Raw genomic sequence first — 15507 nt, 5'->3', positions numbered from 1 at the left:
TTTTTTTTTTTTTTTTTTTTTTTTTTTTTTTTTTTTTTTGAGACAGGGTTTTTCTGTGTAGCTTGCCTCGAACTCACAGATTTCATCTCCCTCTGCCTCCCGAGTGCTGGGATTAAAGTCATGTGCCACCACTGCCTGGCATCATTAGTGCTTTTTAAAAATTAATTTTTTAATGTGTATTGGTAAACATTTTGTTTGCATGCATGTCCATGTACCTGTGCATTCCTGGTGCTCATGGAGGCTAGAAGAGGACATCAAATCCCCTGGGACTGTAGTTAAAGACAGTTTGGCCTGCCCTGTGGGTGCTTGAATTTGAAGCTAGGTCCTTTGGAAGAGTAGGCAGTGCTTTTAACTCCTGAGCCATCTCTAGTCTTTTTTGTGTGTTTGTGCTGGATTGGAATCCAGAGTTTTTTCATGTTGAGTTACACCTGCAGCTTTGGTTTCTAACATACCCAACAGTCAGATGCTCTGGGCACTTAGGTATTGAGGTCAGTTGAATCTACACTCTGCACTCTACTTGAAGCCCTTTTTACTTAATCTATCGGCATGCCTTTCCCTCTTTTTCTTAGCACACATTTTCTGCTGTACACTTTATCATTGTTTGCCTGTGTCTGTCACAGACTTTGATTTTTAGATTTTTGGTTTTTCAAGACTGGGGTTCTCAGTTTAACAGATTTAGCTGTCCTGGAACTGGTTTTGTAGGCCAGACTGGCCTAGAACTCACAAAGATCTGCCTTTCTCTGCCTGCCAAGTGCTGGAATCAAAGGTGTGCACCACCACTGCCTGGCTTGATTCTTAGATTTATTGTTTAAGACTACTTAAATCTGACTGCAAAAGTTTTGAAAGATGTTATTTGTTGTGACCCTAATAATTTTTAGAAATTCTTTCAGGGATGATTGTGAGATTGTCTAGACAGGAACCTATAGATTGGAATGTTTGTGGAAGACACTGCCTTCTGTTTTCACTGTTGCTGATACAATTGACAATAGTCTGGTTGTGTGTCTTACTGAGATTTTCTCTTTTGGTTGTATATCCTTTATATTCCAAAAAGATCTTTGTGAATCTTCGGGTTCACTGTGCTAGATAAGCTTTTAGCATTCTCTGTACTGGAAAAACTTATGTCTGTTTGTAGCTTTGCTGGAATTCTATTACTGCTGTGGTAATCCCTTTTCTATCTTGGAATTTAAAAACAATGAATATGGTTTAACTAAACATTATAACTGAAATTTCCAAGAAAACCAAGGAAAGATTCAACTTGCTAGGATATCAGTAATATCTGTGATGGAAACTAATAGTTAAGGTTATAAGCATATTGTTGAAGATGAAAACATACTAGAAGAAACAAACTAAAAGATTAAAATGGTTGCCTTACAATATTAGAAATCAAAGCCAGGGCTGAAGAGATAGCTCAGTGGTTAAGAGCACTGGCTGCTCTTCCAGAGGTCCTGAGTTCAATTTTTAGCAACCACATGATAATTCACAACCATCTATAGTGAGATCTGGTGCCCTCTTATGACCTGCAGGCATACATGCAGGCAGAATACTATATACATAATAAATAAATAAATCTTAAAAAAATAACTCATATGTTTGAAGAAAAAAAAAATCAAAGCTGAAGCCAAGTGTAGTGATACGCAGTTTAATCCCAGCACATGAGAATCAGAGGCAGGAGGATCTCTGTGAGATCCAGGCCATCCTTGTCTACAGAGTGAGTTCCAGGACTTACAAAGAGACCTGTTCTTAAATCAAAACTTAGTGTGGTGGTAAATCCCATCACTGGAGGTAGAGGTAGGCAAATCTTTTAGTTGGAGTACAGCCTGATTTACATAGTGAATTCCAGGACAGCTAGGGCTACATAGTGATACCCTGTCTTTAAAAACAAACAACACACCCCTAGTAATAAGACTGAGAAAAGACAAAGATTTAAAACTTAGTCTAGCAAGGTAGTTCAAAAGGTAAAGGCACCTACTGCCAAAGCCTGACTAATTGTTTGATCCCTAGGATCCCATGATGGAAGAGTGAGCTCACTCCTGTATATTGTCCTCTGACTGCCACAACACATACACACAAGTTAAATATTGCAATAGTGTTAGTTATAAAACTCCGTATATGCATTAAGTATAATAACTTAAAACCTGGCTGGTTTATTACTTTTTTTTTTTTTTTTGGTTTTTCGAGACAGGGTTTCTCTGTGGCTTTGGAGCCTGTCCTGGAACTAGCTCTGTAGACCAGGCTGGTCTCGAACTCACAGAGATCCGCCTGCCTCTGCCTCCCGAGTGCTGGGATTAAAGGCGTGCGCCACCATCGCGCTGTTTATTACTTTTTAATGCTTATATTTAATGGAATTTTGATGTGGTTGGAATCATTTTTACTATTTTTCTTTTTATTCTCTACATATATTTATATATTTAACACTTCCCTCACCTTGATGTGTTACCACTTTCGATTCAACAGGTTTTTTTATTGATTTTTATTAAGCTCTACATTTTTCGCTGCTTCCCTTTCCCTTCAACCCTTTCCCAAAGTCCCCATGCTCCCCATTTAATCAGAAGATCTTGTCTTTTTCTACTTCCAATATAGATTAGATCTATGTAAGTCTCTTTTAGTGTCCTCATTGTTGTCTAAGTTCTTTCTAATTGTTTTTTCTGTGTCTGGGTTACCTCATTCAAAATAATGTTTTCTAGCTCCATCCATTTTCCTGCAAAATTCAAGCTGTTATTTTTTTCGGCTGTGTAGTACTCCATTGTATAAATGTACCATATTTTCCTTATCCATTCTTCGATTGAGGGGCATTTAGGTTGTTTGCAGGTTCTGGCTATGACAAACAAAGCTGCTATGAACATAGTTGAGCACATGTCCTTGTGGCACAATTGAGCATCCTTTGGATATATACCCAAAAGTGGTATTACTGGGTCTTAGGGAAAGTTGTTTCCTAACTTTCTGAGAAATTGTCACACTGACATCCAAAGGGGTTGTACCAGTTTGCATTCCCACCAGCAATGCAGAAGTGTTCCCTTTTCCCCACAACCTCTCCAGCATGAGTTGTCATCAATGTTTTTGATCTTGGTCATTCTTGCAGGTGTAAGATGGAATCTCAGAGTTGTTTTGATTTGCATTTCTCTGATGACTAAGGATGTTGAACATTTCCTTAAGTGTCTTTCAGCCATTTTAGATTCCTTTGTTGAGAATTCTCTGTTTATGCCTGTACTCCATTTTTTCCTTCTATTTTTTGGATTATGTGTTCTTTTGGTGACCAATTTCTTGTTCTTTGTATATTTTGGAGATCCGACCTCCGTCATTTGTGGGGATAGTGAAGATCATTTCCCCTTCTGTAAGCTGTCATTTTGTCCTGTTGACCTTGTTCTTTGCTTTATAGAGAAGCTTTTCATTTTCAGGAGGTTCCATTTATTAATTGTTTCTCTCAGTGTCTGTGCTGCTGGGGTTATATTTAGGAAGTGGTTTCCTGTGCCAATGCGTATTTCCTACTTTCTCTTCTATGAGGTTCAGTGTGGCTGGCTTTATGTTGAGGTCTTTGATCCGTTTGGAGTTTTGTGCATGATGATAGATAGGGGCCTATTTTCATTCTTCTACATGTTGATATCCCGTTATGCCAGCACCACTTGTTAAATATGCTTTCTTTTTTCCATTTGATATTCTTTTTTCTTCTTTGTCAAGGATCAGGTGTTCGAAGATGCGTGGATTGATATCTGGGTCTTCTATTTGGTTCCATTGGTCCTCCTGTCTGTTCTTATGCCAATATCAGGCTGTTTTCAGTACTGTAGCTTTGTAGTAGAGTTTGAAGTCAGGGATTGTGATGCCTCCAGAAGTTCTTTTATTTTACAGGACAGTTTTATGTTTTTAACAACTCAGGAGAAGAGTAGTTCTTGGTAATTATTCAGGTATTTACCCTTGCCTTTCTTGTTTTCTGTAGTTCCAGGTTTCCCTCTTGTATCATTTAACTTGGTTTCAAATGTTTACTCTCAAGAGATGACTATTTTACTATTTTCTCTCTCTCTCTCTCTCTCTCTCTCTCTCTCTCTTTGTGTGTGTGTGTGTGTGTGTGTAGGTCAGAGGATGGCTTGTAGGAGTTAGTTCTCGCCTTCCACCATGTGAATTCCATCACATCAGGCTTTGTGACAAGTACCTTTACCCTGCTGAACCATTTCAGTGGCCCCTAAAGATCGTTGATCATTGTAATATCTTGGTCATCTAAAAATCTACTTTGTTTCTTTTGAGTATTGGTAAGAATTTGTTTTTGTTGTGTCTGGTTACTTTGAATTCCATCTTGGACATTTTTGAAGATGATTGTTTTAGTAGACAAATCAACCTGGGTAGACTATAATTGTAAACAAGGGTTCCATTACCTGTTGGTTTTTAAAACTTTTGCTAGGTTTATTTGCCTCTGTTCCCATGTGTGTAGGTTGATCCTAGGACTTGAGTAGTGATTTAAATTATAATTTGTTCTGAAAGCATCTATGCTTTTTTTGAGTCTCATATATATATACAGCTTTAGTACAGTTTCTCTTTGGCACAATCTTGGGTCAAAACCAGGAGAAAACCTAATGGAATGTTTAACACCATCTTATTTCCCTACATCTACAGTCCATCTGTTTGTCCATCCATCTTGGGAAAACCTAATGGAATGTTGAGTACCATTTTATCTCCGTATATCTGCCTGTTCATCTGACGTACATACGTCCGTATATCCATCCATCTATTCATATCTGTCTTTACAGTGCTGAAGATTGAATTCAGGGTCTGTCATATTGTGGGCAAGCACATCACTACTGAGGTACATCCTAGCTTTTTTAAAGTGTTTTTATTTGCCGAGACCGGCATTTAATTTGTGAGCCTTTGCCTCTTGAGTAGCTGGTATTACAGGCTTGCCTTCCAGACACAACTTCACCACCATCTTATTTATTTATTTATTTATTTTTTTTTAACCTTCCCCATCATTCAGTCTACCTGCTATTTATTTTCAAAGTTCTCTGTTAGTAGCATGGGCACATGCTCCTCCACTTCCCTGGGTTTGTGTATATACATGCATGATGTCTTAGGGTTTCTATTGCTGTGATAAAACACCATGACCAAAAGCAATTTGAATAGGAAAGTGTTTGAACTTTTCTCACCTCACAGTTGATAAGTTCACCACTGAGGGAAACTGGAGCAGGAACCTGGAGGCAGGAACTGGAGCAGAAGCCACAGAGTGTTGCTTACGGACTTGCTCTTCCTTGATTCTCAGTTTACTGCTTACACAAAAACCATCTATCCACCAGGTTTGGCACAGACTTGTTCATGGACCAGTCTAGGCGGGGTGGTGGGGGTTATTTTCTCTATTGAAGTTCTCTTTTCTCAAAGGACTAGCTTTTGTCAGTTGACATAAAATTAGCTAGAGTAATTGATCCCTTGTCAGCTTAACATACAAACAAATCAGTATTCTACTAGGACCTTTCCTTTCTTGTCCCCAAGATGTCATATTAATTAACATTAACATCACAATATAAAACATGCCAATATTTAACCCCACTCCTTAAAAAAAAAATCAAACACATAGTTGGTTTTAGGTAGTGTTTGCCTTTAATCCTATCAGAGGCAGAGAGATCTTTGTGCTCTAAGTTAAAGGCCAGCCTGGTCATACATAGAGACCCTGTCTTTAAAATAAATAAATAAATAAATAAAAAAATAAATTCAAATATTTTAAACATTCAGTTTCTTTAAAACATCCAAAGTTTTTCAAAAGTATTCAGTTTCCCTAAAATTTTAGTCTCTTTAACTATGGGCTCTTTTAAAATAATAATAATAATAATAATAATAATAATAATAATAATAATAATAATAATAGAAAAAAGTAAATACTTTATCCAAGAGGGAAGAATCAGGTCACAGTTAAAAATCAAAGCAAAACCCAAGTCCAGTGGAGACTCACTAATGATCTTTTGAATTCCCAAGGGCTTCATTTCTCCAGCTCTGCTGTTGGCAGCACACACAACTTGCCCCATAGACTCAGACTGGCTCTACTCCACAGCTTCTGCTATCCTTGTGGTTGCTTCATGGTACTGGTATCTCTAAAATGCTGGGGTCTCTGCTGCATGGTAGCAAGCCTCATTTCCCCATGATCCCTTTATGTTTTCAGAACCAGTATACCTGGAAAGTGCTTACACATTACTGCCAGCATGAAGTACTCCCATTTCAGGATCCTAAAGGTGGAAAAATCAATGTTTCTCCCTCTTTGGACCATGGCTTGTGTGTTATGTTGGTGTCTTAGTCTCAGCTGATTGTTAATTCTGTCGTCATAGCAAAGGTTTCATTTTAGTGGTCTAGTATCCTGTTAATCACAGCCAATTCTTGAGCTCCTGCTGACCAGAAGCACAGATACTTAATTAAAAATATCATATGGTCCCGATAGAGTCAGGGTCTTTCCATGCAGTTCTACGTGTTTTGGAACTTGCCATGTAGACCATACTGACCTCAGACATAGATATCCAATAGCCCTAGCCTCTGTCTCCTGAGTGCTGGGATTAAAGGCTTGTGCCACCAAGCTGAACTCCAGTACTCCTTAAGGGACTCCCCAAACATTTTCTGAAACTTCAAGGGTGAGGTTTCTATCATCTGCATAGCCCTCAGCATTCTTTTATTTATTTATTTATTTATTTATTTATTTGTTTGTTTGTTTGTTTTTTCCCCTCAGCATTCTTATAAGCTCTCGCAGAGCAGACTGTTGAGTTCTGAGTAGTTGGTGGCTTTTCCAGGTTGTCCTGGCTAGTTTTATGTCATTTTAAGTTGACAAACTTAGTGTCATTTAGGAAGAGAAACCTCAACTGGAAAATGCACCTCCACATTGCCATATGGGCAAGTGGTACATTTGATTGATTGATTGATTGATTGATTGATTGATATGGGAGGGCCCAGCTCACTTGTGGGTGGCACCTCTCCTGGATTGGTGGTTCTGGATGCAATAGGAAAGTAGACTGAACAAGCCATGGTGGACAAGCTAGTAAGCAATGTTCCTCTGTGACCTGTGCATCAGTTCCTGCCTCTAGTTTCCTGTCTTGAACACCTTTGCCATCTCCAGATGATGGACTGTAAGCTAAGCTGTAAGATGACATAAATCCTTCTCTTCCTTATTTGTTTTTGGTCCTGGTATTTCATCACAGAAAGAGAAACCCCAAGACAAGCCAAAGTTCAACAGTCATCTCTGAAATAGTCAGGTCTGTCTGTCACAGCAACCCACAACCTAGTACCATTTTCTGTTTTAGTGTTATTGTGTTCCCTGCCTATTACTCACTTAGCCCACCTGGGTATATCATCAACTGTTGAAGTATTCCAGTACTTGTATGTAGATTTTGCTACTGTCTATAGTTTCTGCCATCCACTTGGGATCTTGGAACATATACTTCATGACTGATGGGACCTACTGTTAAGATACAGAACTTTTTTTAGTTCTCCAGGAAGTTCCTAATGCTTCTTTGTATTCTGACTGCTTCTTGTTCTGAATAACCTTTTAGTGGGGAACATAAAGACTGTTAAGACATGGCTGGTTAGTTATGAATCAGTTCTGCTACATGTTATAGTGGAAGGGGCAATAGAGCTAGATTATACTTTAGAATTTATACTTAATCAATGCATGAGATTAATTTTGTAACCTAATTCTAGTTTTCTCATAGTCATAAAGATTTTAAAGTTAGACATAGTATGTCTGTAATCCTAGCACTTGGGAGGTTAAGGCAAGAGAATCTTAAGTTTTTTGTTTTTGTTTGTTTGTTTTCAAAGATAGGGCTTCTCTGTAGCTTTGGAGCCTGTCCTGGAACTAGCTCTTGTAGACCAGGCTGGCCTGGAACTCACAGAGATCCCTCTGCCTCTGCCTCCCAAGTGCTGGATTAAAGGCGTGTTCCACCACCTAGCATAGAGATAAAGTTATAATCAAGCAAGGCTAGTTATTATTATTAGACTTAATTTTGATTCCATAATAAGATTTAGGATCAGTTTAGTCATTTTCCTTTTTATATCTTAACTCTTAGAGATTCATATTTTTCTGGAGTATGATTTTAAAGAAGATTCTTAGGATGTTTGAATAAGAACTAAGAGATAGACTAGTAATATATGCCTGGATGCGTAGAATACTACTTTGATGATTGGCTTTTTTGGGGGAATGGGTGGGGATGATGCATGTGGTTTTTTGTTTGTTTATTTGTTTTTGGCAACAAATGGTATTGTTAGAGATACCTTTCATGATACTTTTTTAAATATGTTTTTTAAATATTTATTTATTTATTATGCATACAATATTCTGCATGCAGGCCAGAAGAGGGCACCAGACCTCATTACAGATGGTTGTGAGCCACCATGTGGTTGCTGGGATTTGAACTCAGGATCTTTGGAAGAACAGGCAATGCTCTTAACCACTGAGCCATCTCTCCAGCCCCTTTCATGATACTTTTAGATTAGATTATTTTAAATTATTTATTTTATGTGCATTGGTGTTTTGTCTGTATTTGTCTGTGAGGGTGTCCGATCCCCTGGAACTGGAGTTATAGACAGTTGTGAACTGTCATGGTTGCTGAGAATTGAACCTGGGTCCTCTGGAAGAACAGCCAGTGCTCTTAATCACTGAGCCATCTCCCCAGCCCCCATATTAGATTATTTTAAATCTGTACTTAACTAATACCATTATTAACCATATTGAGAGGAAATTTTAAGCTACAGAAATACTTTTTGAAATCCTCTTTGATGTAGAAATTTTTATATGAAATCTAAGTAGAACAAATCTGAGTTTAAGCTCTGTTTCCTGCACTGTCATGAGCGCTCATATCTTTGAATGAATCAAATTTCCCTGATCACTCAAGCCCTATTGAGTTTCTGTTTTAGAGACAGGTTCTCATTCTGTGGCACTGACTAGCTTGGAACTCAGGAATTCTGCCTTAGCCACCCAAGTTTTAAGAGTATAGGTGAGCCAGCACACCATGCCCCATTATGTTTTCAGTTTTGAAAGTGGTGTGTTCTAGTAGTAAACTTGCTAGTTTAATGGCAAGAGGGAATTTTTGTGACAACAGGAAACTTTGATTTCAGAGTTGTAACTTTTCCTTCTATAAATAACCTAATGTGAAAGCACTCCAGGAGTACACACTGTGTCTTTCATTGCATGGTACAGATACTTTGTTCGTTTGGTTAAATGTGTCTAACACACTTTGGATAACTTTGAACAATTCAATACTTTGGTCTTAGAGATTTCATTCATTATATTTAGAGTGCTGATTCAGTAGTCTGTTAAGTACTCAGTGCAACAAATTACCCAATGCCTTATATTTTTGGTTTGCTTTTCAAGATAGGGTCTTGCTATGTAGTATGGACTGGCTTCTTTTCTTTCTCTCCCACCTACCCTCCCTCCCTCCTTTTTTCTTCTCTCCCTCTGTCCCCCCCTTCCTTCCTTCCTTCCTTCCTTCCTTCCTTCCTTCCTTCCTTCCTTCCTTCCTTCCTTCCTTCCTTCTCTCTTTCTTTTTCTGTAACAGCTCTGACTGGCCTTAAACTCACAGAAATCTGCCTGCCTCTGCATCCGCAGCACTCAGGAGATGTGCACCACCACTGCCTGGCTCATTCTTTCTTTCCTCAGGTGAGGTTATAGGTGTAGGTGACTTTAATTAGCTTACTACAATAATTACTTGTCATCATTTTTCTTTTTGGCTTATTTTGAACCGTATTATATGGAAAACTATTTAAATAATCTTGATCATACAACTAAAAATTTATATCTCCTTGGGGACATGTTTATCTAGGAAAAGGGTATTGTGGGTGGGACTTGGTACAGCAGTGCTTTTGTGCTTTCAGCAATGGTACATAAAAGAAATATATTAGGATAGGAAGTTTGGTTGTATTATTAGGGAACTTGAAATTTAGCGTAGAAGTTCTTACATGTCTGTGAAAGAGCTGGGTTTGGTGCATTCTTGTAATCCCAGCACCTACGATGCTTAAGCAAGAGAAGTATGAATTGAAGGCCAGCCTGAATTACACAGAAAAGCACACACATACAAAAAAAGATCAGTGAGATACAATTACTTCAAAATGTTTTTTTCCCTTCTTCTTCAGAATCCAGCAACTATCACGAGAATACTCCTTAGCCACTTCAATTGGGATAAAGAGAAGCTAATGGAAAGGTAAGGAACTTGTATTGTTAGCTTTGTACTTAAAAGTAACAAAGAAAGCCCATTGAACTGAATTTTAAGCAAAAATTGATTTTTATAATAGTGAACAAACCAATGTGTAAGTTGTAATTGCTGTTGTTTCCTGTATTGAAAAATTTGCAGTCAGGTTAGTGCTAGGAAATTCAGGTTAAATTCTGCTTTGTTTTGGAAATGAAATAGAAAACTTTACTTCAGCTTATTTGATATATCTTCTTGAATATTAAAACTAAAAGTAGATTTAAAAAAGCATTTACTAATGTTCTTGGAACACATAAGATATTTCTTATTAGTCACTAAGGATTTATTCATGAATTTTAAATCTATATTAGGAATATAAATGACATTTATTCAGAAAAAAAACAAAAATGAAGTTGGTTAGGCTTTCTAGCTGTCAAACTAGATACTTTGCTTGGTTCTCTGATTTTAGAGCAGGATTCCGTTCTGGATGTTTTACAAAGTTTGCCTCTCAAAATGTATCTAGTTTTAAAAGAGTAAAAGTTACTGAGATTGAGATTGACAGTATTAACCTTCTCCTTGGTTCCTTAGATTGGGTATTTGGGGGCTGTTGTTCAGGGTAACGGTTTTCATTTTACTCTTACTAACTTTATTAGCAATCTTAATTGCAAAAATTGCAGCTTGTTGTTGGGAACTGATGAGTGTTGTGAGAAATGAATGGAAAAATTTTCCATTCTACTTTCATATTCAAAGTGCTGTGTAAGTCTCATATTAAGTAATATTAGAAATGTGACTCATTTTATACACCTTATATATGAGTTATAATTTAATAGTAAATTATTGAGAACTTTCTGTTAGATACTATTTGATTTAATTCTTTTGATGGCTTTTTGGTTGTCTTTTTGTTTTGTTTTTAGAAGCTCTGGCTAGCTTGAACACTATGTAGAAAAGACTGGCCTCAAACTCACACAGATCTTCCTGTCCCCGACTCTGTCTCTGATGGGACTAAAGGCATGAGCCCCCATGCCCTTTCTCCTCATAGTTTTTTTAGTATGAGAAACTGTTGCCTCCACTTACTTGATGTGGAAATTTGTTTTGAATCTTAAGTTATTCAGCTTAGTTTTATAACAAAGACTTGAACTTATTTGTTGGTCTCTAAAGCCTTGTCTTAAGTGCATTGCATTTAATTTTCCCTGAGCTTGTGAAGGATAAATACTTAACTATTCTGACCTCCTCACCCCCCAAATGTGTCTTGCTATCTTTTGTCAGTGGTGTTTCTTAATTTTATTGTCACTTACTTTGAGGTTTATTTTATGATAACTTTCAAGAAAAAGTTTTCAATTTGCATTATAGTCTTGAGTTTTCTTTTGTAACACTGCTGAAAACATTTTCCACTTAAATACTATACTTTGTTATTACTGTTATGTTTCATTTTAAAGCATTTTATGTATTTTATAATTCTGAATATTCACCCTTCATTGATTATTTGTTTTTAAATACAACTTTTCTAAACAAAATAAAGGTAACTTTTAAAGAAATTTAAAAGCTCTAAATATATATATTCCTGTTTTATAATTTCTGTTTAGATTTTGCGACTTCTATTTTAAGTTGTACTCTACCATATTTTTGTTTGTTTATTTTGTTGACATCATTGGTTTTCTTTCTTATTTTGGCTTTTTTTTTTTCTCTGTGGCTTTGGAGCTTGTCCTGGAGCTCGCTCTTGTAGACTAGGCTGTCCTCGAACTCACAGAGATCCGCCTGCCTCTGCCTCCCGAGTGCTGGGATTAAAGGTGTGTGCCACCACTGCCTGGGTTGGTTTTCTTTTATTCTCTACTGATGTTCATGGTTTTTTGGGGGGATGTTCGGAGTGATTTTTAATTTATTAGTTTTTATTTTTAAAATACCAGTTTAAATTCCCACTCTCCCCTTTTCCCATTCCTTCCACACACCCTCCCATTCACCCCATTTAATCCTAAGAGAGGGTAAGGCACTTTGTAGAAAATCGAAGGTCCTCTCTACTACATCTAGGCTGAGCAAGGTATACATCCAAAGAGAATAGGATCCAAAATAGCCAGTACATGCAGTAAAGATAAATCCCAGTGCCACTGCCAGTGGCCCCTCAGTCTTCCCCCGCCATACAACTGTCAACCACATTCAAAGGGACTAGTTTGGTTCTATGCTTCTTCCTTCCTAGTCCAGCTGAAGTTGGTTAGCTCCCATTAGCTCAGGTAAACTGTTTCAGTGGATGAACCCTTCATGATCTTGACCTCTTTGCTCATATTCTCATTCCTTTCACTCTTGACTGAATCTTGGGAGCTCAGTCCAGTGCTCTGATGTGGGTCTCAGCCTCTTTTTTCATCTGTTGTTGGACGAAGGTTCTATGGTGATACTTAAGATAATCATCAGTCTGACTACAGGGCAAGGCCAGTTCCGAAACCCTCTCCTCTGTTGCTTGAGGTCTTATCTGGGGTCATCCTTGTGGATTCCTGGGAAGTTTTCTAGAGCCAGGTTTCTTGCTAGCCCCATAATGGCTCCCTCAATCAAGATATCTTTGTCTTTGCTCTCATATCTGTCCTTCCTGCATCTCAACTATTATTTGTTCAGCTATGTTCATAGCAGCATTATTTGTAATGACCAGAACCTGGGAACAGCTTAGATGCCCCTTATCTGAAGATAAAGAAATTGTGGCACATTTACACATTAGAGTACTACTACTCAGCAGTAATAAACAGTGACATCTTGAATTTTGCATGCAAATGGATGTAATTAGAAAACACTATCCTGAGTGAAGTAACCCAGACCCAAAAAGATGAATATGGTATGTACTCACTCATAAGTGGATACTAGATATAAACAAAGGTCATTGAGCTCATAGTTCATGATCCCAGAGAAGCTAAGTAACAAGGTGAACCCAAAGAAAAACATATATAGGCCCACCTGGAAACTGGAAACAGACAAGATCGCCTGACAAATTTGGCAGTGTGGGGGCGGGGATAGAAGGAAGGGAAAAGGGGGAAGAGGAGAGGAGAAGAGGTGGGTTGAGCATGTTCATGTTTGACGTTTCAGCTTTCCTAATAGTTTTTATACACAGTCATAAAATGATACTTATATATGGGTACAATGTCTGTATCCTTTTTCTGTATGATAAAAGCACATATTTGTTCTTTATCCTTTACTCTTTCCCACTCAGCTTGATAAGTTGATGATAATTTATATTTTTGGTAAGCAGTAGCTAGTGCTGTTTCTCTATCCCTGATTTCTTGATTCTTTAAAAAAAGTCTTTTTTGGGGGGCAGTCATTTATGTGTGTCTGTATATTAATGTATGACATGTAGAGGTCAGAGGACAGCTACTCGTGTTCATTTTTCTCTTATGTAAGTCCCTGGGATCTAACTCATTTCATCATATATGGCAGCAAGCATTTTTTAAACTTCTGAGCCATCTCATTGTAGTGGGTCTCATGCAGCCCCTTCTGGCCTTGTGATCCTGCCTACATTTCTGAGTGCTGGTTTTATGGATACACATCACCATCTTGGGCTGCTTCCCTAGTCCCCAAAGACCATTTGTCACTGAATATATACTTGACTGGCCTGGACTTGCTATATGTCCAGACTGGGCTGAAACTTACAGGAATCTTCCTGTGTAATGGGGAATACAGGTGTGACCCACTACATCTGAACATTATTTTTAAATTGAGTCATTTTTCTTTATCTTTTCTGGTCTTTAGCTGTCTTGAGTGGTGCCCCCCCACCCCCAAACTGTGAGCTATTCTCTTTATAACGTTACTCGGTTTTATGGGAACTATTAGTTGCCTTATTTCTCTCACTAACATTATTAACTATTAACTATTCTTGTGAAATTTGGGGGAGGTACATGTTTTTTTTTTTTTTAAACTTTTTTTTCTTTTGGGACAAGGGTTGGCATTGTTCGTGTACACCAGACTGTCCAGGAACTCACTGTATACCTAGGTGGTCCTCAAACTCATACAGTTCTCCTGCCACATCCTCTTCAGTGTTGAGATTACCAAGGCGAGCCACTGTGTTCAACTGTTGACTGTCCATGTACCAAAATAATTGGAAGTAAATGAGAATACATAAAGATATGAGATGTGTCTGAAGAGAAAAGAAAAGGTACATGAAAATGTTCAGTTTTAAGTGTATTTATTATAAAAAAAATAACGAGGTGAAATGGGATCAAGCTTTTGAAACATAAAGTTAGAAAAATAAACTCAGACAGGTAGGATATTTAGCATAAAAGCAGGCATGACTGAGATAGAGAATTAAAAAATATATAAAACAGAAAATTTTAAAGTAAATTTTGAAAATGGAAATATCAAAGACAAAAATAGTTTGCTGTTAAAGAAAGGACTTGTAACCCAAATACACAAAGAAGTCTTAGAACTCAACAACAAAACAACCTGATTAAAAACTGGCAAAATGCCGACATGATGACACACCTTTAATTCCAACACTTCGGAGGCAGAGGCAGGGAAGTCTCTTGAGTTCAAATCTAGTCTCATAGTGAGCTTCAGGCCAGTCAAGACTCCATAGTTAGCACCCTGCTCCTCAAGGAAAAAAGGCCAGGTATCATGGGCACATGCCTATAATCCCAGCAGTTGGGAGGTTGAAGCAGAAGTTATTAAGAGTCAGAGACCTTGGTTATATGTTGAGTTCTAAACCAGTATGAGCTTTACACTCAAACTTATCCCCCAAAGAAAAGGGATGGAGAGCTGGCAACTGTAGTGATGAGGCGAGCGGGTCTGATTTTCGTGCCGTCCGGCTCCCGCACGGCTAGCTTTACACCCGAAATAACACACAAATTGTATTTAGGTATTGTTTCTGCTTATTTTGATGTACTTACATTATTTTTCTCAAAATTGTGAAATGTTTTCAGTTTTCTTCTAATATAACAAACCATATTAGTGTATCTTTTGATTACTCATCAATGAGCCATAGTGCCTGGAGTTCATGGTACTTTAAGGGAAATAAAACATTTTTAATTCCTCCTATTTGTCTCTGTGCCTCTTAGTCTATAGTTAAATAAATATGCCACATTGTAAAAATATATGTGATTTATTCTTTAAAATTATACATTTTTGATAAAGGGTAGAGAAAGGGTAATTTTATAAATTCATTGTCTTCCATTGTTATAACAGCTTCTCAGACTTTTTTCCTTTCTTAGTTTTCTTTTGTTGTGCTGGGGAATCAAGCCCAGGAGGCATGTGCATGCCAAGCAGAAGCTCCACCATTAAGTGCATTGCTCTGTTCCTCTCCCTCTTTGTCTCTTTCCCTCTGTGTCTGCCTGTGTTCTCCACACCCCCCATGTCTTTCTCTTCTGTTCAATACCAATAATTTAAATGGGATTTTCTGTACTTTCCC

General features: G+C 37.7%; 1 protein-coding gene across 2 annotated transcripts in view; it reads left to right on the top strand.

The window, feature by feature from the left end:
* Arih1 (ariadne RBR E3 ubiquitin protein ligase 1) overlaps window positions 1–15507 on the top strand; it is a 107903-nt gene that overhangs the window by 30568 nt on the left and 61828 nt on the right. For both annotated transcript variants that reach the window (XM_050151840.1, XM_050151839.1), the window contains exon 2: window positions 10081–10148. In XM_050151840.1, the coding sequence (XP_050007797.1) occupies window positions 10081–10148 (68 nt within the window). The remainder of the gene's footprint in view (window positions 1–10080; window positions 10149–15507) is intronic.

Source organism: Alexandromys fortis, unplaced genomic scaffold (genome assembly GCF_014885135.2).
Source record: "Alexandromys fortis isolate MF-2015 unplaced genomic scaffold, M_Fortis_MF-2015_v1.1 scaffold_70, whole genome shotgun sequence".
NCBI lineage: Eukaryota > Metazoa > Chordata > Mammalia > Rodentia > Cricetidae > Alexandromys > Alexandromys fortis.
This window is presented reverse-complemented; position numbering and strand designations above follow the sequence as displayed.